This window comes from Falco punctatus (genome assembly GCF_963210335.1).
Source record: "Falco punctatus genome assembly, chromosome: Z".
NCBI classification, from domain to species: domain Eukaryota; kingdom Metazoa; phylum Chordata; class Aves; order Falconiformes; family Falconidae; genus Falco; species Falco punctatus.
The window spans coordinates 31664511-31687904 of NC_137586.1; the positions used below are offsets into that span (position 1 = coordinate 31664511).

The 23394-nt window shown below is 37.0% G+C and overlaps 1 protein-coding gene across 6 annotated transcripts in view; it reads left to right on the top strand.

Annotated features, from left to right (window-relative positions):
- The window catches only part of KDM4C (lysine demethylase 4C), a 308684-nt gene that overhangs the window by 247359 nt on the left and 37931 nt on the right, over positions 1–23394 (top strand). The window contains exon 18 of one of the 6 annotated variants that reach the window (XM_080372291.1): positions 657–22842. The exons of the other annotated variants lie outside the window; for them this stretch is intronic. Within the exon in view, the coding sequence (XP_080228417.1) occupies positions 657–788 (132 nt within the window). The 3' untranslated portion in view covers positions 789–22842. Of the gene's footprint in view, positions 1–656; positions 22843–23394 lie in introns of those variants that run through there. 6 annotated transcript variants of the gene reach the window in all.

Here is a 23394-nt window from a genome sequence, read left to right on the forward strand (position 1 = left end):
AGGTCCTGGACCTGGGCTGGGGGAATCTCCAGTATCAATACAGGCTTAGAGCTTAGGTGAAGCAAAATTACTTGATACAGAAGCTCCTTTGTGGCCAATTTCTAATGGCATAAAGTCCATAAGAATCTGAGTGTTGTGCTGGTTCTCTGAGTGTTGCTTTCATAGACTGTTCAGTCTCTCTGTGCCATTTAACTTGATCTCTGCGGAAGCCTTCACCCTGCCAAGAGGAAACTTCAGATTCATATCTGCAAGGGAATATAGACTGGATTGAGTGCAGTCTAATCAGAAAATCCATGCTTCCATTTTCCCTCCTCTTTTGGTCTTCCATGATACAGTTTTTTTTTAGTGGGATTTTATGTAGTATTTGTTGTGTTTTAATCCCATCAGGCAACTACGCACCACACACCTGCTCACTCACTCCTCCCTGTTGGCATAAGGGAGAGAACCACAAGAATAAAAGTGGGAAAACTTGTGTGTTGAGATAAAGACAGTTAAACAGGTAAAGTGAAAGCCACAGATGCAAGCATGGGCATCCCATGGGCAGGCAGGTGTTCAGCCAACTCCAGGACACCAGGGCTCCATCACACGTAACGGTTACTTGGGAAGACAAAATACCATCACTCTGAACGTACCCTTCTTTTTTCTTCTTCCCCTAGCTTATATACTCAGATGATGTCCTTTGGTGTGGAATATCCCTTTGGCTAGTTTGGGTCATCTGTCCTGCCTGTGTCCCCTTCCAGTGTCCTGTGCCCCTCCAGAAGTCCTGCTGGCAGGGTTTGAGAAACTGAAAAGTCCTTGACTTAGTACAAGTACAAACTTAGCAACAAGTGTGTTTTCAACATTATTCTCACACCAAATCCAAAACACAGTACTGCGCCAGCTACTAAGAAGAAAACTATCTCAAGCCAAAACCATAACAAGTATTTCAGGGGTGTTGTCACTAAAAGAACATGGAAAGCAACTTTTTTTGACTCCTAAATTTTATCAAGATCTCCAAAAATATTCTTGTCTGAAATTGACACAAGTTGAAACCCTGAAGAATAAATTGGTTAATTTGAGCTAGTTTCCTATCAGCAAGATCAAAATATCTTAGTAATGTTGTAATTATTTGTTAAGTATTTTTTAACTTTTTTAATACAACGTAATGTTTCCATAGACAGTGTAACTTCCCAATACAGAGAAAAGTTTACAAAATAATAAAAGAAAATTTAGCTGTATAAAAATGTCAAACTGTTGATGGTAAAGAGCAATGCTGTTATAAAACTATGACAGTTTAAACAGACTATAAGCAAATTTAGGCTTTAAAGGGCAGGAGATTTCTACCCATCTATTTAATGAAGTTCTTGACCAGTCTTCCAGTGGGATTAAAGTGTGCTGACAGGCCCAGTGGTGTGCTGGAGCTTGTACAGTTTGTGAAATCTGTTGTACTGATTACTTCTGAGAATGAAAGACTGGGCTCAAAAACCTGGGAAACTGCTTTCCATCCCATTTTTAATTTAGAACACTAATTAAAACTGACTTTTCCTGTAGTTTTAGTTTTGATTGTAAAAAAACCATTGAAAATGTTTTTTAGGTTTTACTAGACCATTTGTACTGCTCTGAATTACTGAACAAGCTGTAAACTACTCCTTGAATCTATCCATCTGCTTTCTGTACAGAATAAGTCCAATGCAGTTTTATTTACAATGACTTTTTGTTTTTCAGTCTTTAAATGGGAGACCAAATTGTAGTGTAGGAGGTTGACAAATACCATTCAAGTTCTTGGTGATTATTTTTAATAAAAGGAATGCTGAAGTCCTAGATACAGTGCAATGTTAATGAAATAATGAGCTTCCTGGCTACAGCAGACTAAGCTTTGTCTGGTTTCTGCAGTGATGAATTGACTGTGTCAAACTTTGCAATCTAGCCTAGTGAAATATTTTACTATGAAAGTTTAATTTTCATTCTTTATTTATGAAAGCAGTAGTACTGTCACAAAGTGTTAGCATAGAAGTGCCCTTTTGTATGATTTATTTTAATGAGTGTCACTTGTTGATATGTTTAATGATTTTTGACCCATATTTAATGCTAACACCTCTAAGTATTCTGAAATATGAGTCTGCCATTATTATTTTTTCTTAAATCAACTCATAGCACATTTTGCAGTTGTATCTCATCTCAAAAGATGCAATGGTAGTTTGTTAGATATGGTGGGGCAAAAGAGTTTTACCCTGCTTTTTGTAAAATCTTTTCTGGGGAGACCTCATACTCAGTAAAAGCAAGTATAAATTCTTTTCAAATCCTCCTTTGTGTAGCTTTTCGGAAGAATCTATGGAAATGCTTATTCTCTAGGAAATGCTGTTAATTCATGCTCATTTGGGACTGAATACAGCACATTGCTTCTTTACAGCAAGAGTAGCCTTATAGGAGGTATAATCTCTACTTGCAATTCAGCAAATTTAAGGTCTAATATTTACAGCTGAGTGAGATTTAATAGTCTTCTAAGAGAGAAGTTTAGCTGGGTTCATGTTATAAATGAAATATTTCAAGCCAATGATTAAAAAACCCACGGGTGGAACTGGAAATTGTACCACAAATGACTTGTATATACTGCATTTTGTTTATTTCAATATGAGGTGTTTTTTTAGCAATGATAAGAAAATGAATACAAATTATCAGTAAAAACGGGAAGGACTGTAACTCATTTTTGTAGTTCATCTAATTAGTATTAATACAATGTTATATTTAATGTACACTATTAAAAATTCGGTAGACATGTTGCTCTATTAGAGAAGAAAGGATTTTATAAAGACCCACAAATGCCTGTCTATCCTTAGACCATCATGGCTACATGTATTTGGTGTAGGAAGATTCTGATGATGGGGGGAACTGCAGGGGAACTCAGTGAGAGGAGGCCAAGGGCTGCCCTGTGCAGGAGAAAGCTGGCTCCAGCCAGCTCCACTGGGCTCACCCACAGGACAGGTATGCTGGTGGTTCCTCTGGGAAAACAGATTTGGGAAAGGAGAAAAAACAATGCACAGTAGCTGGGGGGTGGGGTGGGGTGTGTGGGTGGGTATGTGTAAGAAACGACACTACAGATACCAAGGTCAGAGAGGAGCTGCTCCAGGCACCAGAGCAGAGCTTCCCTTGCAGCCCATGGAAAAGACCGTGGTGAAGCTGTTTATCCTCCTGCAATCCATGGAGAACCATGTCAGAGCAGATATCCACACTGCAGCCTGTGGAGGGTCCCATGCTGGAGCAGGTGGATATGCCTTAAGGAAGCTGCAGCTGGCGGAGAGCCCACGCAGGAGCAGGTCCTGCATGAGCTGCTGCCTGTGGAGGGGAGCCCACACCGGTGCACGTTGTTTGGCAGGAACTGTGGCCAACCCATGTGGGACCCAAGCTGGGGCTGTCTCTTTTTCAAGAGAAAGGAAAAGAGGAGGACTTTTCCTGAAGCCACTGAGAAGACAGCCCTCACTGGAGCAGTTATTAAAGAACTGCTTTGTATCCCATGGAAAAGTGTGAGGAGGAAGGAGTGGCAGAGAGGAACTGGTATGGAATTGACTGCAACACCTCAATTCCCCATCTCCCTGCCTGATGAGCAAGAGGAGGCAATGGAGTCAGGAATGAAGTGAAGTTTAGCCTGGGAACAGGAGGGGGGTGGGGGAGGTGGGTTTAGTTTCGTTTTTGTTTCTCACCATCCTACTCTATTTTTAATTGGCAATAAATGAAATTAATTTTCTGCAAATGGAATCTGTTTTGCCCATGACAGTAATTGGCGAGTGATTCCCCTGTCTTTAATTTCACCCACAAGCTTTTTCATCTTATTTTGGCCCCTATCCTTTTAAGGAGGTGGGTTGAGAGAGTGGCTGGGTGGGCATCTGGCAGCCAGCCAGCATCAACCCACCACACTGCAACAATGTACCTCCTGTAGTCAACATGAATTAAGGCAGCAGTACACTACCACACACATTTTGTGAGAAAGGAGTTTTCAAAACAAAAATTCAGCAGTAATTTGATTATTTAGATACATGTTTTGAAATTGGAAGATCCAGATTCCTGGTCTGGCTGCACGCTTCCTGTCACTTTCTTTTTTCTCACATTTTTTTCACTCTCTTGAGAGACAGTGTATTATGCTATTTTGCATCTTCAGGCTGAGTACAAAGCTAGAGATAAAGCTTTATTACAATTCATTAGTTCATATATATCAGTCTGTACATAAATTATGATTATTATTCTAATACATGAAGATTGCTGTTTGCAGATATTTCAGTTTTGCAGAGTAAAGTGTTACTAGTTAGTAAGGTTCTTACGATCCTTAAAATTCCCCCATAAAAAAAAAAAAAAGAAAAAAAAAAAGGGAAGAACCTTCTATGTATAACATAAAACATTTAGTAACAAAACAAAAAATACAGAGATCAGACAAGCTTGTCTGAAGGAACCTCACAAAAGAGGTATCGACATCCGTTCCTCAGCACTGACTACATTGCTCTGCAGTTCAACTCCTGTAGCTTCTTACTACTCCACTGTAATCATCTGACTCCCTGAAGACAGAACCTATTCAAAACAGTGCTAACAAAAAAAATGGACTTCAAGTTTTAATCTGAAACTGAAATATGCTGTGAAGTAAACTGTGATGCCAAGCAGCACTCATATTCAGCCTATTGCTCTGACAAAATATTTCTTCTGATATATAAAGGACAATCATGGAATGGACTGTTACTGTCACCAGAGAACTATTCAGTCCTGTGTGTTTGAGATGTCTTGCAGAAATCTTAAAAACCCTGACAATACTTAATAAGTATAATTTGATGGAATAATAGCTGCATTGCCTTTATCGGGAATTAAGACAGTGGTTCTTAATAATTGCATGCCTTTTGTCTAGAAAAATGAACTATCCTTAATGATATAAATAAATCCTGGATACACCTGTAATTCTCACAAATGGAAACCTGGCAGTCCCTCACAGCCAACCAGGAAATAGAATGTGATGTGTGGGGATAGCTCTCTTGGCTTTACAAGAATTGTTGCAGCATGATTCTAAAGCACACCTCTGTTTTTTGATCATCTGCATGATAATGCTAAGATGTTCTATGTTCTTGGCACATTTGTGCTGCTTCCTTCCATTGTGTGAAATCCTGAATTTGAGCACCCCTTAACACACTTGTTTTTGCCATGAAATTGAATATGCAGTCAGCAGAGATAATGCAGAAGAATTTTTCAGCTTCAACAATGTGTGCAACCTATCTTACTGAATTATGTGGGAAAAGTATTATCACTGTAGATAATTTTTCTACTTTAGAGTTTGTAGTTCCCCAAAAGAATTATGTCAAGCAGCCTCAATTAGCAGATGAGGACAAAAGGCTTAATTGAATTCTGTATAGCTGGGGCTGCTAGCTTCTGACTTTCTTGAAACTCAGGTGATAGATTTGCAAAATGTTCTCCATTCCATCTTTTTAATATATTTTGACTTATTAAGAAATAAGATTTGACAATCATTCTTATTTTCAAATAACATTCAGTTTGATGTAGACTACATTTTCTGCAATGGACCAGCGTTTTAATAATGGTGACAGAACTGTGTTTCACGCTTCATTATTACAGTGCAGTCCGTGGAATTTCCTTATTTGTACAGTTACCGTTTTTACATAGTTGTTTGTATTTGTAAAGTAAACGAACAGAATAAAAGGAAAACAATCAGGAAAAGAACAGTACCAAATAAGAAACAAAGAACATACAGGTCAAACACAGAACAGGTATCAATATTGGTGTTATAAAAAATACTGACACTACTCACAGAGCATTCATATTCAAAATGCTGTACAGAACGTATCTTGTAACACTCCTCCCTGTAAGCATTACAAAAATTATCCTGAAAAAGTTATTTTGAAGGAATTTTTTTGTTACTAATAATTTGGTTTTCCTTCAGCTAGGAAGTTTTGATCAGCTTTTAAGTTTTGATCTCAAGAGAGATCAGATTCTTAGCTTGCAGGTCTCTTCATGATGAGTGTACCAGACATGCACACCCTGAAAACTCAAAATACCAAAAAACTAGGTGGATGTGAAGTAAGCACGCAGCTAAAAGACCTTTGTCAGAATCATATTTCCTCTATAGATTTTAAAAACCTGAATGAGCACCAGGATTAGCCCATCAGTAGGAATTCCAGATATTGAAGTATAGAGTCTAGATGTTCTCTGTGAAAGGCTTAGCTGTCCTGTCCAGGGCAGGGGGTCAAAAAGGACAATTTAGGACTCATTTAGATTTCTGTGAAATTCTTACGCTTTTGGTGTTACAACAACAACAACTCCAGCCAAAATGACACAAGGGAGGCAGGAATCTTCATTCTACAGAGCCAGAAAGGTCTTGCAGAACCAAGTTACAATGACCTGCATCCCATGATGCATACACTCACAGCTGGACCATGGAGTGTACAAGTTGCTAGTCAGTTCCTGAATATATAGCGTAATCATAACTTCTAAATTTGTCTTTGTTTTTATAGCATTTTAAAGATTACTGCTCTCAATATTGAATTTCAGTTATTCTATGTTGGTATTTCTTTTTCATTATTTTCACTAGCACTGATAATGATATGTTGTGTGTTTTACCCACGGCACCTTTTCATTTTCTTGGTGTTTTTTTTTTCTTTTTTTCTTCTGTTCTGTTTGTTTATCTGTTGATGTCTTCCATTCACCCTATCTTGCACTTACTCTACTTGCACAGTCTCATATCTTCTTGTCTCTTGTCTTTCAGAGTTGCTTGGTCCCTATTTCTTTATGCAGATAAAATCTAAATCTTTATACACTTAGACAAATGCAGGAGCCCTGGTCTTTGAAACAATAAAATTTTGCACTCCAGAGATCATGAACCCCTTTATATATGTGCTATTCCATTCACACACCTAATGAATTTTTATTGTGCTGTTGTTCCTAACAATTGCTACTGATTTTTTTTTTCAAAACTGTCCATAGTGAAATGCTTCCTTTATTTTAAGAAGCTTTTGAATTTCATACTTGTGGTAAAAAAATGAAAAGGTAGATTTTTTTTTTCAAGCCATCAAATACAGCTATCCTTTATAAAGGGATTATAAATATTGATGGATAAATTTTAGTTTTGTTCATTATCACAGTGTTATTGAAAATATAGCTCTCTTTTAACTCTGTTACACTATGTTAATTAGGGACTTGGACATGAAATCAAAATTACTACTAATAAAAACTACCCTATTTAATAAATCTGAGATCTTTTAAGCCACATACTTTTTGTGTCCTATAAGGTGCTACATTAGCATGATTTTATAATGGAATTAAGACACTGTTTTTAAAGGTAGGACTGTGAGAAAATACTATTGGATTTATTTAAGAACTGTATCTCTGTATTTCATACACATTGTAACAATAAAGATAAAACAGAAAAATCTTCTGGTTTAGCCTATTGCACAAATTCTTGGGAATAGCTTTGTTGATATCTGTCCGCCCAAACTTGAAAAATAAATTTTGGAGGGACATGATGATGCAAAAGTCTGCATTCCTCACATTCACATTGCAAGTCAGTATTGTAGACTTCAAATCACTGATGAGCCAATTTTGAATAACACTGCTTCGCAAACTGGAGCACATTCAAATAGGGGAGTAATGTGCATTATATCAGAGATCTTTTATGTCACTATCACCTTATTTTGTGTCTAATACTCAATGCCTCTTGCAAATTATAGTTTACAGTAGGTATGTCTTCTCTTTCATCTTATGAGAAAAGAAAAAGAGAAGGGGAGGAATCAGTGTAGAAGCACGAAGGAAGTTGTGCTGGAATAGCGTGTTGTAGGGTAAGAAAGAAGACCTCTAGTCTCCCAGGGATGACTAGAATAAGAATATCTTAGCTCTAAGCCTGAAATTGAAGTTGAAGCAGCTGCCTCTATAACAGAAGGACGCATGTTAATTTTGTCTGAGTTCAATCCAATAGCCCAACCAAAGCAGTGTATAAATTAAGACTTGTGTGTTGCCATCTATTTATGACTGTAAGTAGGACCCAGCTGCCTCATTCTTAGACATTTCTGCCCCAAGTGTTTTGTGGACTTTTCTGTAACAGTGTCTAGCTGCATTCTTAAAATCAAATCTTTCCCTGTGCTATTGTCTGATAATAGCAGAAGCAGAGGACTGAGCCCCACCTTCATAAGAAAGCTAGGGAAATAAATTTCGGCGGATGTTACAGCAGGGATGCATCCAGTATTCACAGGCCTAATCTGTAGGAAATGTTGTAAAACAGAGCTGACCTTCCTGTGAGACAAACACTTGAAGCTCCCTTCATAGCAGCAGCTAGAGTGTTTTCACCTGTGTCTCTTTGGTGGCATGCTGGCTGCAGCACTGTTGCTCCTCTTGAGAAGCCCATTCTGTCCTTTGCTGGCTCATCTCAGTTCTTTTAGTGAGATGCAGTTTCTTGCCCTTTCCCCTTCCCTCTCAGGTAGTGAACCCAAGTGTTAACTTACCTTGCTCTGCTCTGTGCCTACCTGCTGGTATGCTTCTTGGTGGGAGGAAATGCCCCAGCCCTGGCAGAGTTGAAGCATATAGAGCCCTTGAAAGCAATTTAGAAACCCATGCTCTGAAGGGGATTGGGATGATTCCCTACATAAGCCATACCACCTTTCCTGTTTTTACCTGGCCAAGCTAAATGCTACACTAGATCAACAGGTAGGAGTAATTTAATATTTTCCCCTTATTGATACTCTATCTGAGCAGTCCTGAAAAGAAAAAAGCCTCTTTCTCTTCCAAATACTGACCCCTGAATTGACACATCTCATTGTTGGTACTTGTATGCATGCATAGCTATTATGTATGTGGGTGGACTTGTTGATTGCCACTGAATGCTAAAGATATTTATATTTGCAAAGCACAACTGAAGGTTTTCTAGATTACTGCTCATAATTGCTTTAGGTGTTAATTGCTTTAGCTATAAATAAAAGCATGTAATGTTCTTTGCAAATAAATGGTGTGTTCTTTCATTGTTGTATATCCTCCTAAGAGGAATATGGAGGAATTATCTTGATTTCTGGGCTAAGGAACAGTGCAAATTCGTATTGCATAAATAGTAGTCTTGATGTAGTCCTAAGCACATTGTAGAGACAGCAATTGTTCTAGAACAAAAGTAGAAATACGTGAAGCATCCCTGTTAGGTATGTCCCAGATAGCTACAGCTCAACTAACAGTAAGAGAACTTAACAACATGATTGTATAGGTGTAGTAAAACTTAACATATGCTTCATTTCTTTCTAATGAATGGAAAGATTTCACAAAGCACTAAACATCTTTTGGGACAATTATATTCACTTAATTGGATGTTAGGAACTTTTTTCCTGTTCTTGGACATGCAAAAAAGAGCATGGCTAAACCTAAAGCAGACATTTTTTTTTTTCTAAAGCATGTTACCACATGCCACAGAAAATCTTGTCAATGAGTAGGTTGTCCCAAGATAAAACACTGCAAGTGTTACCTGTTTACTTAGCTGTTTATGAACATTAAAAGCTTCTTATTTGAATATCTGCACATCTGCCTCTCTAAAATGTTGATGACATCAACAGCTAATTTTTAGATTTTGTTTTGTATTATAAAAATAATTCTGACTATTGGGAAAATTTGTGTTTAAGCTTCTGTAAATAAAAATGAGCCTTGAATTGTCACAGATTGTGTCTAAACCTGAGAACAGGTGCATCCTTTCAAACTCGGTGTCCAGGTGTGCTCTGCAGCTGCTTGTCATCTGGAACAAAACGGGATGCACAATGCCTCCCTTCCTCCTTTGTTTTGGGAGGACCTGCATGAACATGAACTATAAGAGGACTTGTGACATCCGTTGTGCAGGCCCATGTGCTAAATCATTGGGAAAACAGGGTCTAGGGTGTGTTGCCATGTGCTTCCCTGCCTCCCCCCTCCCACCCCCCCACCCACCCCCACCCCCGCTCCCAAAATAGCTATACCATCCTTTTAAAAAACAATTATATTGATTGTTTTCTATGATACTGCGTTCTGTTTGAGTGTTTGAGTAAGCTATGCCTGTCAATCAGTGAAATTAGTCAGTTGGTCTCCATGGAACAAAAAATTTACAGAGTTTATATCTGGAAAAAATGAGTTACCAAATATAGGAACATTTTAATTATCTTTTTTGATTTTCAGTGGAGATTTAAAGAACATTTCATTGGTCCAGGGTTGAAAATATTTTTCTAGTGTGAAAAAAAAAAAGGCTATGACATTTTTATTCATTAATGAAGACAAAAAATTAAGACAGACATACAAGAAACACAATAGTTACTTAAAATATTCTCAGTCTTGTTAAAGCAAAAGCAGCATGTTCGTTTTATTTCAATATTCTGTTCAATGCATTCTGTTTTCATAAAAACCTGTTTGCTAGAAACTCATTGTGGCAGAAAACAGCATTATGCATTTCAGTAGATGCACTGGCTCACTCTGTTAAAGATGGACACCTGGGGTCCTGCATTAGACTTGCAGAGAATATAGAAGTATTACAGATGAAAACAGATAGGTAGAAAGTAGATAAGTGAGCATTTTCAGATTCTCTAATTAAACTTTTTGTGACATGAGTAGGTGGCTTTTTACATTCTCTTGAGTTACTGGTTAAAATGTAGGGTTTTTTTGTTGCAATGCACAGCCCTGTAGGGACCTGAAAACCAAATTTTTTACCTTAGAAGTCTTCCTGAAGACCTCTGGGCTCTGCAATGAGCATCTGCAAACAAAGTGGTTATCCATTTTTATCAGATAATTTTGATCTTATCTTTCAATATCTTTTGAATTGTAGTTTCAAACACAGGTAAGGTTATTCTTTACCGTACTCATTGTCATATAACTGATAAAAAAATATCAGTTTTTATATTTTTTTGCATATTGACAATCACTTGAAGGTGATAAATATAGCTGCTCTTGCTTGAAGTTCCACAAGTTCAAACAAGCTTGTGGTGGTTTTCTGTGTGGATTTTTTTTGTATTTAATTCTTTTATCCTGCTATGTGATTTAAAGCAAACACTGTGGCAAAATCAAGTATTTCAGATTGCACGTGCTGATTACATGTTGGTCTGAATAATTTGCCTTAAAAACTAGTAATAAGTTATTATTGCTAAGGCAGTGTCAGTATGAGCAAAAGAAACCTTATGAGATCTTAGCAGTGAAATAATATATATTGTGGTTGGCAGTCTGCCCTATGAAGATCTTTGCATTGTGCCAAACTCAAGTGGCCTGGGTCAGGTTTCAGATGTGTTGGGTTAATTCCTAGAAAAACTCATATTGGAGAAGTCAGAAGGCAATGCAGATGCATGAAGTCATGTTTCAGGATCACAGTTCACATGCCTGCTCTAACACTTGCCAGACAGCTACAAGGCAGCTGCTGCTTTGTTGCTTCTTGTAACATCCAGGTAGGATACCTGTGCCATGTACTTTTCCTGAGATGAAGCCAGTAAGCAACTAAGAACTCTCCAGTTGCATTTAGGGACCTCCCTTCTGCCTACTGTATCTTCCAAAAGTATTTGGTAAAACATACGTCTTCGCTTGAACAGATCCTCTGCAAGGTGACCACTCTGATCCCACTGCAGTAAATGTTCCTGAGTGCTAAATGAAGTATGAACAGTTTCTTCATACTGAGTGAAAACTTAGTGGTGTGTAATTCAGATCTTTCTTTCTTAAATGTTGAAGTAACAGGGCCCAGGAATGTCATTGGATGTCTCTTTTTTTCAGTGTCAGTATTGCTCAAGGATGATGTTTGGCCATTCTAACCAAATAATATGGTTAATTTACAAATTAATGTGGAGAAATGATGCCTAATCATGGAAAAGCACTATCATTTGTTTTGTCTCCACCATACAGCAATGAACAGAAATAATGCCCAGCCAATGCACAATGAACCATATATATTCTAAATTTCAAATTTCTATAGTATTTAAATATAAGCGGCTTTAGTGAGAGCCCTGAAACACATGCTGTCTTCTTTTTACTAGTAGGAACCATAATAACCTCTTTATTATGCCTTTTGAGTCTCTGTCTTTGGTCTGCTGGTAGTTAATACTGAAAAATCACACAGCATGGGAAGACTATTAGACTTATGAACTAACTTGACCATGCATAGAAATTACCTAAACAATGAGAAACAGACTTTATTAAATTATACTGAACTTTGCCTAAACTAAGAGAATACATGCCCCCCTCCCCAGCTCCACCAATATTTTCTATCTACAGACTGCTTCTTTTTAACAAACAGGCTTTTGTGGCTTGCTTTTTGTTACCATATGCTATACCAGTTTAAATGAGAATGCTTGATTGGATATTTAAATCTACTTTAGTAGTCTTGATGGTAGTCATTGAGTACAGAGCTTCCATAAATTATACTTTTGTTTTGCATTCTGCTATGCATCCTACCGTCTTTTGGGTCTTTTTAGGGAGTATATGTGAAGGAAAAAATAGAAAGCCAGTTATGAAAAATGCAGCTAAGGACAAAAAATTTGCTCAAACTCTTAACTTTTATATAAATGGTAGATAAAAGATCACTGCACATATGTAGTCATATTTATAATACTTTGTATTGACAAATGAGAGGACCATGTTCCTTATATAAAAATATAATCCTGTAACAATAAAAAAAACCCCCAAAACCAAAACCCCACACATTTTGAATTAAAAAGTTCCTAGAGATGCTTTAGTTAAGTCTTCACTTTTTCTTCAATGTATACGTGTGAGGTTTTTGTGTCTTTGACAAATTACAGAGGTCATTAAGTCAAAAGAAGACAACCACTAGTTTTTCTCATATTGCTGTTGGTAGTTGATGGAAAAGTAACAGTCAAGAGAGGAATTTTCAATGAAAGCACAGATCCTCTCAAGGTTAAAATATGTTAGATCTGTGCTCATAGATACAGTGAAACAGAATCAGGTTGGGGTAACCTAAGTAATGAAAACAGTAGATTACAGATAAAAATTAGCCAAGGAACATCTCTGGAAATGATCACAGCGAGCATTGTGACCTTAAATGTGTTATTTCAGGAGTTTGTTAAGCAAGATAAAAAAAGGCTAACAAGTCTCTGGAATTCAGATTTGCAAACCACTTTGTACACTCCATCAGTTCAGCGTGCAAAGTGCACTGTAGTAAATATATATAAAGTAGCTTGTGAGAATGCACCCATTTCTTTTCTTCATTTTCAGTGCAATAAAACAAAGCTAATCAAACTGATACTGATTACTCTCACAAAGTCTCATAGGGTAGTTCATGATAGTTCTTTGAGAGTAATTTCTGGCAGTGGAAATGTAGTGACAGCTGTGGTAGTAGAGGTTTCCAAGAAGTCTGAACTGGTTTTGTGCAGCACATCACTGTGATCCCAGAATGCAATTTCTAGGACTCCACAAAATTTTTCAGTGACTTTGTTCAAACCAGATGTTTACCTGATTGCTGGTAGCTAAACTTTTCACCACTTGGTTGTCATTCATTTTCAGGTTTAGATCACACAGTGCTTTATATGCAGAATCTCCTGGGAAAAAAGCTATAGAGGGTCTTGACAAGAGTTTCTAGTTCTACTGGGCATTTGCATCAAGGAACATAAGATTACTGTTTTAAAGAATAAATGAAGATGAACAGAATAAGATTTGTAAAAAAATCTCACTTTAGGAGAAAATAGTTTTCCTCTTCCTTTTTAATTGTGTATGTTCCCAGTTTTTCTCTGACTTACTGATAAATATCTCTGAGAACTTAGTGTGATCTTCTGCTATCTGTTTGTCTGGGCAAACTTCCTCAAAACTTTAAAACTGATTGTTAACTACAAGTAAAAAATGAGAAAAGTAATGAATTAAAATGAGTGAAATAAAAAAAAAATATTATTTCTTAGTAAAGCAGTGAAAGCAGTACAACATGTAATTTGAATCCTGAATATAACAAAGATTCTGTGTCCTTTCCCTTTTTCAGCTTCTGTATTTTGTTCTGCTAGAAGTAGTTCTGTAAAAAGTTCAAAACCAACTGTTTGAAAGTGTGATTTACTGGTGTGGCCTCCTCACCATTGAAGCTGCTCTTTGTAATGAGTTTATAAATGAAAGGTGAATTGTCCTTATGTAGATTTATGTCTGCCCCATCAGTGTGGTGTGGGAAAGCAACAGTTATATCAGCTACGGACTTCACTGATGTACAGGAATTCCCAGGAATCGGAGAGGCTCTTTTTGCTTTTGTTTCCAGTGACTTTTTGTCTTTTCTGTGGGACACAGATGCTCAGCGTTGCCTCCTGTGTGACCTCAGGCTATGGTGAGCTCTTTCAGAAAGGAACAGGATGCTGTCCTAAGGGTGCTGAGCCAAATACGCTGTGTAGGAAGGTCTGTGCCATGTGGGCCCCCACTGGACAGAAATTACAGGAGTTTATTAGTCATAATATAGCAAAGACCAGTGCAAGTAAGTATATCAATGATTCAGTTACCCGAGAGCTCGGATATTGTGAGTGCCTCCTTGTCACTGTATCACAGCTGTGCTGTGAAAATTCAGAGATCCAAATATCCATGTCATCCTTTCTCTGGTGCTGAGACACTATGTTGTGTATAGCAAATGGATGATGTATTAGGTGGGAGAATCTTCTGTGTGCTATCTCAGTTCCTGCATAAGCATATAGAAATTTTTAGAGATCACGCATAGATCTACTGGGTCATTAAAAGGGTATTTAGGAGATAGGGAGATAAAGCAACTAAATTATGCTTTGAAATATTATACTTGTCTCCTTCAGTAATTTTCAAGATGCTTAGACTTATGAATAACATGTTCAAATCAGTTTCAGAAGTTCAAGTCAGGTTACAGTTTAACAAATGGTTTAACTGAATTCTGGACAAGTTTTAATAAATCTGACAGACAAGTTTTCAAAAAATTCACCAATTACTTGGCAGTGCTATATTAGCAAATTGTTGTTATATTTCTTCATGGAAGTATCAGCTGTGGCCTTTCATATGACAAGTATTTAGATTGAGAGGTATAGTTCCTTCCTTCACCTGACTTCTATAATGTATTATACCATTAAGACACAATGAAGCATCTTTTACTGGTCCATTAACACAGGAGCTGGATGCACTGTGTGGAGAGAATTATCTTCCAGAAGTCTAGCTAGCCAAAATTAAGTTTTGCAAATTGGTATCAAAAGTCAAACTAGATGCTAGGTGTTCTTCCTGTTTGTGACTTTTTGAGTATTGGGCTTTTGTACATTTCTACATATTGTTGCTGATAGAGCATTTGGTGGGGAACTTTTAAAAAACTACCTTTAAAATTAAATCTGTAGTTAGTGGTTTATTTCCCTGTGAATGAGTCCCACATTAAAGAAAAGGTTTGTGATACAAAAGCAGAAGAAAAGAAGCTCTCATAATTATACCATGGGCAACTGGGCTGATGGGCCCATAGGCCAAGGCTTCATAATTTAATGAAGTTATTTTTACAGTGAGAGATGGCACTTTTCAGGAAAGAAAAGCATGTGGCCAGATGGCAGAGATGCTGAAAATAATGTTTTAAAATTGAACAAAATAGTTTGCATGCTAAATGGGTCCACTTAGTCCAAATACATGGGTCAGTCCACACACTAGACAGGTAAAACAGACTTTTAAATATTTTCTCTTTGTAATGTATTTTTATTGGACTGGGCATCAGTGGAAGAGAGTACAGCTTGCCCTTCAATAGCAGTCCTTGCTAAATGCTAACACTAAACAAATCAATTACATGTCCATCAAGGATGTGAAGCGTTTCCCAGAGCGGGAAATTAGAAAATGAAAAATGTCAAGGATAAAGATGTGAGGAAAAGTCTCACCTCTTTCAAGCCTAATCACTGTGCCTGGAAAGCTGGGTAGAGAGAAAGACACATGGAATAAGAGAAAATTATCAAAATTAAACATATATATTTCAATATGAAGCAAAATCTGAGCTGCATACAAGAAATAGCTGTACAGAACATAAGCAAATGTATCTATAGGTGGTACTTGAAATAGCTAAGACAAACGTTTTATTCTCTTTGAACTGCATTGTTTCACTTTCCCGTTTGCTTTTAGATTAGTATCTTGCATTCCAATAAGTAAACTGTTTATGTTCTTAGCCTTTTTCTGACTTAGTGATAAATATCTCTGAGAACTTAGTGTGATCTACTATCTGTTTGTCTGGGCAAACTTCCTCAAAGCATTAAAAATGGTTGTTAACCATAAGTAAAAAATGAGTAAAGTAAAATGAGTGAAGTAAAGAAAAAAATAAAATTTGGATCATAGGATCATATTCAAAGCCTCTCTCTCTCTCGAATTAGAATTGATACTGTAGAAACAACCAGTAACTACAGACCTTTGTCATGTTTGCTCATTATTCAGATAGAAAAGAATTCCGTGTTGTGTAAATTTCCATACACTCCATGATTTGTGGCAGGATTTCCAAGTGAGCCTCTCATGGAAGTTTGACGCATACATGTTGTGTGTTTGGTCCTCATGAGTTTCGTACAGTACTTAGCTGCCTTTATAGGCATAACCACAGAGTGATCTAAGTTCAAAGCAGGAGGAGGAAATGTATCTCTGTTTAAGTTTGTCAGAATCACGTTCTTAGGAACCACTGGAATCTCAGGAATAAAATTATTGTCTGAATTGCAGTACATTACTGTGTCCTTTGAGCCATCTCCCTCGCTATGTCTTGGGCTCTGATAACATCTATAGCAATAAGACACTGCATAACTAAATATTTGATCTTTTGTATTCTTCATCCTGGATGTATATGGCATGTGATGGGAATTATGCCTCATGTTTGGAAAAAACCTGTAATCTGAGTCCCTAGGAACAAAGCAGTTTAAATCTGCATGTCTTTAATGCATTCATAACAACCAGTGTTTATTTTCTGAAAACTATGAAGATAAAATCAAAACCAGTTAAAAAACAACTGCTAGTTTAGCTAGTGTTGGGGTGTATGTTTTCTAATGAAAAAAAAACAAACCAAAAAAGTGTTGTGTGTGAAATTCAGCTTAATGTAATACATATAAAAAGGTGCTCTTTCCCTTTTCCCAAACTTCCTTCCCTTTTCCCTCCCTTTCCTCTTTTTTCCCCTCTTCCCCATTCCCCCCTTTTCCTAATTTTATCCCAATTTTCTTTTTCCTCCCATTTTTACCCACCTTTAACCCTGCCTTTTCTCCTTCCCCCTCCCCCTCCTCCTTTCTCTCTCTCCCTCTGCTTTTTTCTATAAACATGAAAAATTCTCAGTCTCTTCCCATGTCTGAGCAAGATAAATGAACTAATTTAAAATATTTTCCATGCTTCATCTGTCCACTCCACAAGCTGTCATTGAGCTTGGATTGGGAGCTTTCATGCCAATAGTCCGCAGTGAACAGTTGTATTATTTTGAAATAAGAATGTTGTTTCCATGGTAAACTGGAACACTTTGCAACTGTGCTGACATCCACATACTTTTGGGTTTATGCAAGAAAGATGATACTTTATGAGTTTTTTTTAAGCAAAAGGTCATTTGCCTACCTGCCCATGATAAAGCCACCATATTGTGGTTTGTTTTTGTTTTTTTTTTCTTAATATCTTCTGAAAGAAAACAAGGAAAAAGAAAACATGGAGAAAAAAAACAACTCATCTTATACATGCTATAATTTCAATTTTTACTTCTTCATTTTTGCCAACAACCATTTTAACCAGTAAGTGTATTAATAGCTGATATGTTTCAGTTTAGAGGGAGCAATGGTTTGGCAATTTTTTATAATGGCTAGTTACTCCAAGAGACTGCTTACCCTCTTCTGCAGTGGGATCAGACTGTTCTAAATATTTACTTAGTGAAGTTACTACAGAACTTAGAAATGAGGGAAACGTTTAGAAATAACTTACTGGTACTGAGATACTGCAAACTGTTTCATTTTAGATTGTGGAATTTTTTTAAACTTCTTATACTCAATACATTTTAATATGTTTTTAAAATGTCATAACTTTTCTGTACCGCCTTATCACTTTTGCCTGTTCAAATGACACTATTTTCTGGTTAGGTAGAATATTAACCTCAACTGTGCTGAAAAACAGATTTTGGCTTTTGGCTGAAAGCTTCAGAAATAATCTTGTCTTTGTAAGCTGTGCAGTCCTCCAAGCTTTCCAGAACTGAAAAAAAGAAAGAAAAAGAAAACCAAACCTAAAAACATCTGTGATGCAGAGCATGTTTAAATTCTATGTGCTTTGACCCCTTCCTCATGTTAAAAAAAAATTACAAAAGCCAGCCAAAGAGGCAACCCCAAAACAAGCAAAAAGTACACCATACCCCTCCACCCTGGAATAGCCCTTTATTTCCAGTTTTGACTTATTCGGTTGCTTACATACTGTTGTTAGCACCTGCAAAAAGCATGACGAGCATTAGCTCCGTTTCCTCTAGGGCTGCCAGGTAGTTCCTGGCCAGTGGCATAACCATGCTAAATGGTTTTACTTATCCTTCTTTCCTAATAGCACATTCTGTCCATATCTTCCCTTCAACAGAGAAGAACTTGACAAGCAGCTGTGTCCTCATTCAGTGTACTTCCCAAGCACAGTATTTTCCTTCCCAGAGGCAAAGTGCATTCACCTACATAATTGGCCATGACACCTTCTTGCGCAGAGGACGTATACAGAAGTCCATTCCCATTTTCTCGTCTTTTAAGACACAAAGCAGCACATTGCTGTCATGCTAGCAGGCAGATGAAATTTTTATATGCATGCTTGTATTGTCGTCAGAGGTTTCTGTTTGAGCTTGACAAGATTGTTTCTAAACATTTGAACATGCATGTCTTACGTGCTATATGATCGTCTCTTTAGTAATTTTGTTTTATTTGTGTGTGTGTAAATACCTGTTTAGTTTATTGGTATCACCTTACCGACTAGCCATTCTCAGAAGTATAGAGAGTTTATTAGATGGTGATAGCTTTATTTTGATAAAGACTGTCTTTGCCTTTTTTCATTTCAGTAAATTGCTTGCAGGATATTACTAAGAATATAATCCTTTCAGTGCTGCATCTCAATGTTCTCATTTTAACTGCTCCCTTATTAAAATTTTAAATTCTCTTTGTATGTATTCATGTGAAGTATTATAAAGCAATTATTATAAAATAAACTATACAGAAACAGTATCTCCACACTAAGTATAAATAATGATATTACTTTTCAGAGCAGTGCTTTGCATTAAATGATAACTCGTGAAGGAGTGGGGTGTGAAATGACCATGCAGTCTTTTAAAGTTCTTTACTTGATTGTTAAGGACTTGGTTCTGAGTTAGCAAATTCTAGATGTCTTCTCTAACTGCTTCATATAGTCATGCTCTGTTTTAGTTGGATATCTGCCTCTTTTGAAATCTGAATGCTACAAAGTCTGCCACTAGAATTTATCTTGATTGGCTTTGCAGAAAATGACGTGGGGATCATGGTGAAGAAGTTAAACATGAATCAGCAGTATGCCCTTGCAGCAGGGGGCCATCTGCATCCTAGTCTTGATTTGTAAAACTTCAGCCAGCAGGCCCAGGGAATTGATCCATCCTTCCCTTTTATTTGGTGTTTGTAAGACTACATCTGGTCTCCCCATTATTGACATAGAGGATAGTCCAATGAAAGCCCACTGAGATGGTCAGGGCTAGAGCACAGGATGTATGCAGAGAGACTGGAGAAACTGAGTCTGCTCAGCCTGGGAAAGAGACATCTTTTTGCAGAGATCTTAATGCTATTTATAACTAGGTAAACAGAGGATAAAGGCAAGATGGAAATGCATGCTTTCTGGAGGTCCATGGTTATAGCTTGAGAGGGAACAAACATGGTAATTCTAGTTTTGTGTAAAGAAAGAAAATGAATGAAAGCTGGTGGTTGAACACTTGAACAGGTGCCCAGCAAAGCTGAGGGACCTTTGTCCTTGGACATGTTAAAAATTCATCTGGACAGGCTTTGTGCAACATGATTTAGGTCTGCTTTAGTAAGGTGTTGGACTACGTGACCTCTGGTGGACACCTCCAACCTCTGTTATTCTTTGACTTTACGGAAATAGTTTAGCTCACATTTTACACACTTGTTTTGTCTTTGCACTATGTACTTGGGTTAATAAATATGTGATTGTGACTGGATGACTGGAGTGCTGAAAAGAATCTGAAGATGACCATTGCTTTTAATTTCCAGCAATGCCTATAGGAATTGGCTGGAAAGAGTGTAGTTACAATATAATGCTGGGACCCCTCTAACAACTGTGTCTAGCAGAGCCTGCAGCAGCGAGGCAGTGAATTGATGCCTCATCACCTTTTCAGCCTAAATGGCCTTTCACAGCTTATCAGGTATTTTAGCCTTTGCATAAATGGCAAATCTATTCAAACTGGTCTATGCAAATCCAAAGCAAAGTTTTAAGAAAAATGCTTTCTTCCTGGAGAACAAAGAAAAGGAGATTCTTTTCAGCCTCCATATTTATCTTCCTGGGATTTTGCCCTTCCAATATTAGCATCAACCATTTCTTCTTGTTTGTTTCAGGATGCCTGAAAGATGCACTGAATACAGGCACAATGCTTCTATAAAATTACAGTTTTTAAGGTTGTGTGTTTAACTGTTTATATGGTACAATGTAGAAGCTAAAGGTGAAAATTACTGGGGAAAAAAACCCCAAAAGAAGACATGCAACATTTCAGACTACAGAGGAAGAGGCATTGTCTGGCAAAAAGATCTGTTTTGCCCTATAATAAAAAAGGCACCTGAAAAAGTATATATGAATACATAAAAACTAAAGTTTATTTATACTAAATTCATATATAAAGTATATATGAATACATAAAAAGTCTTGAGAGTCTGCTTATACAGTGAAGGCTCACAGTCACATATTAATATTGCAGAAAGAAGGTAGATATAAAGTGGGCAAGAGAAGAGTTAGGATGACTGAATTCTGAGTGTCACCTGGTGTCTATGAATCTAGAAGGAAGTGGAGGTATTCTTGTGTTCAATGACTATATGTTAGCAGCATATTCATTATGTATGTAGGGGTTCTTCTTTTTGAAGCAGAAGTTGGTGATTGAATATTTTTCTTTTAGTATTTATTCATAACAAGACTTTGAGGAGATAGTAGAGATATGTGTAAGTGGTATTTTTGTCAGTAGATTTGTAGGGTAGGTTTACAGACCTCTCACATACTTCCTCGGTATATCTGACAGCACAGAACACTAGTGGTACTGCTGTAGCCTGAAAAAAGAGTAGGGACTTAACTACAGTAGTTGATGTTAAAATCTAACAACAAATATTGAGCACTTCAAGAATACTGAAAATAAATACAAAGCAGTTTACTCCCCTAGATATGGCATAGTTGCAGGTATTGTGGTGGTGGATACCACTGTGCAGGCAACAGTTGGAGCTCTAACAAGGTCTTTTATTTCTTCCTTTTTGCCTTGCAACACTCATGTTTTACCAGTTAAGGAGGTTACATAGTGTATCACAGGAACATAAACCTTTTCAGGCACTTGCTAAAATAAGAATGTCACCAAGTGTTTTCATTTTTTTATTCGTTTTCTTACTCTCTTAACCTATAGTGTGAGGATTTTTTCCATTGCAATCACACAATCTGTGCTTCAGAAGAGCTAAATTGTTATTTTTAACTCTACACTGTACATTTGTCTTTCCTCCCCTATGAATTAAAATGCTATTGGTACCTTAGTAATTTCACTGAAATAGTAGATGTATACTGTATTTATACAGAATTTTGGCAAATCCTGATAGTATTTTATCAACTCTTAAAATTGTATATTAAACCAATATGTATATTTGGTGCCATTTCATATTTAATTCAAAATGAAACAACATGACTTTCAAGTTCACTGTCCTGGTTTCATCTGGGGTAGAGTTCATTTTCTTCTTAGTAGCTGGTAAAATGCTGTGTTTTGAATTTATTATGAAAATAATGTTTATAACACACTGATACTTTAGTTGTTGCTAAGTAGTGCTTACTCTAAATCAAGGACTTCTACATTTTCCCATGTTCTACCTGTGAGCAGGTGCACAAGAAGCTGGGAGGGGACAAAGCCAAGACAGCTGACCAAAACTAGCCGAAGGGATATCCCGTACTATAGAATGTCATCCTGAGTGTATAAATTGAGGGGAGTTGGCTGGGACCTGCATGTCGCTGCTTGGGGACTGGCTGGGCATCAGTCAGCAGGTTTTGAGCTATTGTATTGTGCATCATTTGTGTTTTTTCCTTTTGGGTTTTATTCCTCTCTCTCCTTCTCTCTCCTTTTCATTACAATTGTTGTTATTAATATTGTATTTGATTCTTTTTAAATTATTAAATTGTTCTCATCTCAGCCCATGGGGTTTATCTTTTTCCTGATTCTCCTCCCCACCCCACTGCCAGGGTGGTGGTGGGGAAGCAAACAAGTGGCTGCCTGATACTTAGTTGCTGGCTGGGATCAAACCATGACATTCACTCATTGAAAGCAGACTCCAAACTGTATTACTTCAGACTTATTAGAGACGCTGTTTGTAATTGCTACTGATGCATAAGTGTTAGGTTTACTTCTCTGCTGGAATATATGACCAACAGAATTTCACCTACATCTAGATAATACCGTGTTTAATTTGCCATAGGCCCATGTTATAGGAAGATTTATGGACTAGTAGGAAATTACAAATAATTTTTTACAAGCATTGGGTTTTTTTCCCCCTTAAGGTACTAGTTGTAATGTTTGAAATACCAGAAGGATACTTTATCTATCAACATTCTTAGTTAATTTTATATAATTGTCTAAACACGCTAAACATGCTAAACAGAGAAGTGGAATAGATGATCTAAAAAACTTTTTCTTCACGTGTTCTGATTCTAAGATCTATCAGTTTCATATCTGAAATATTCAGTTTGGTTTAGGTTAATCAGGAATAAAAGGAAAAGTAATGAGCTTGTTTCCATAGAAACACACTATGCTCTCTGCCAAAATTAAGTGCTGACTTTGCATCCTGAAAGATGGTTGTGCAGACAACATGTGCTCAATGATCTGCAGATAATGTGTCAAATGTCTTCATAGTATGCATATTATGATTATGTGGTGCATCATTAACAAATCTTTGTGCCAATACCTTGCTACCAACTCCTGAAGTATGACTAGACTGTAATCTCTCACTTCTAGTCCATGTTATGGCTTTGGACTGGAGAAAGAAAGTATTAGTTTCACTGTGCATCTTGTACTGTATGTCTCAAGTTTATAACAGTTGATAAGCTGGTGAAGGTCCTTCTGTTAATATTCTCTGTAAAATATTTGCTCTGTTAAAATCTATCGGTATTTTACTATTGCTTTCAGTAGGACCAACATTGCATATCTAGAATGTGATCATACACAACAGCAATATTGCTTGTCTGGTAATACAAATTCTGAGGTAAAGCAGATCCATTATGAAATGCAGAGGTGCTAAATCAGATATAGCAGGAAAAAAACACATCACC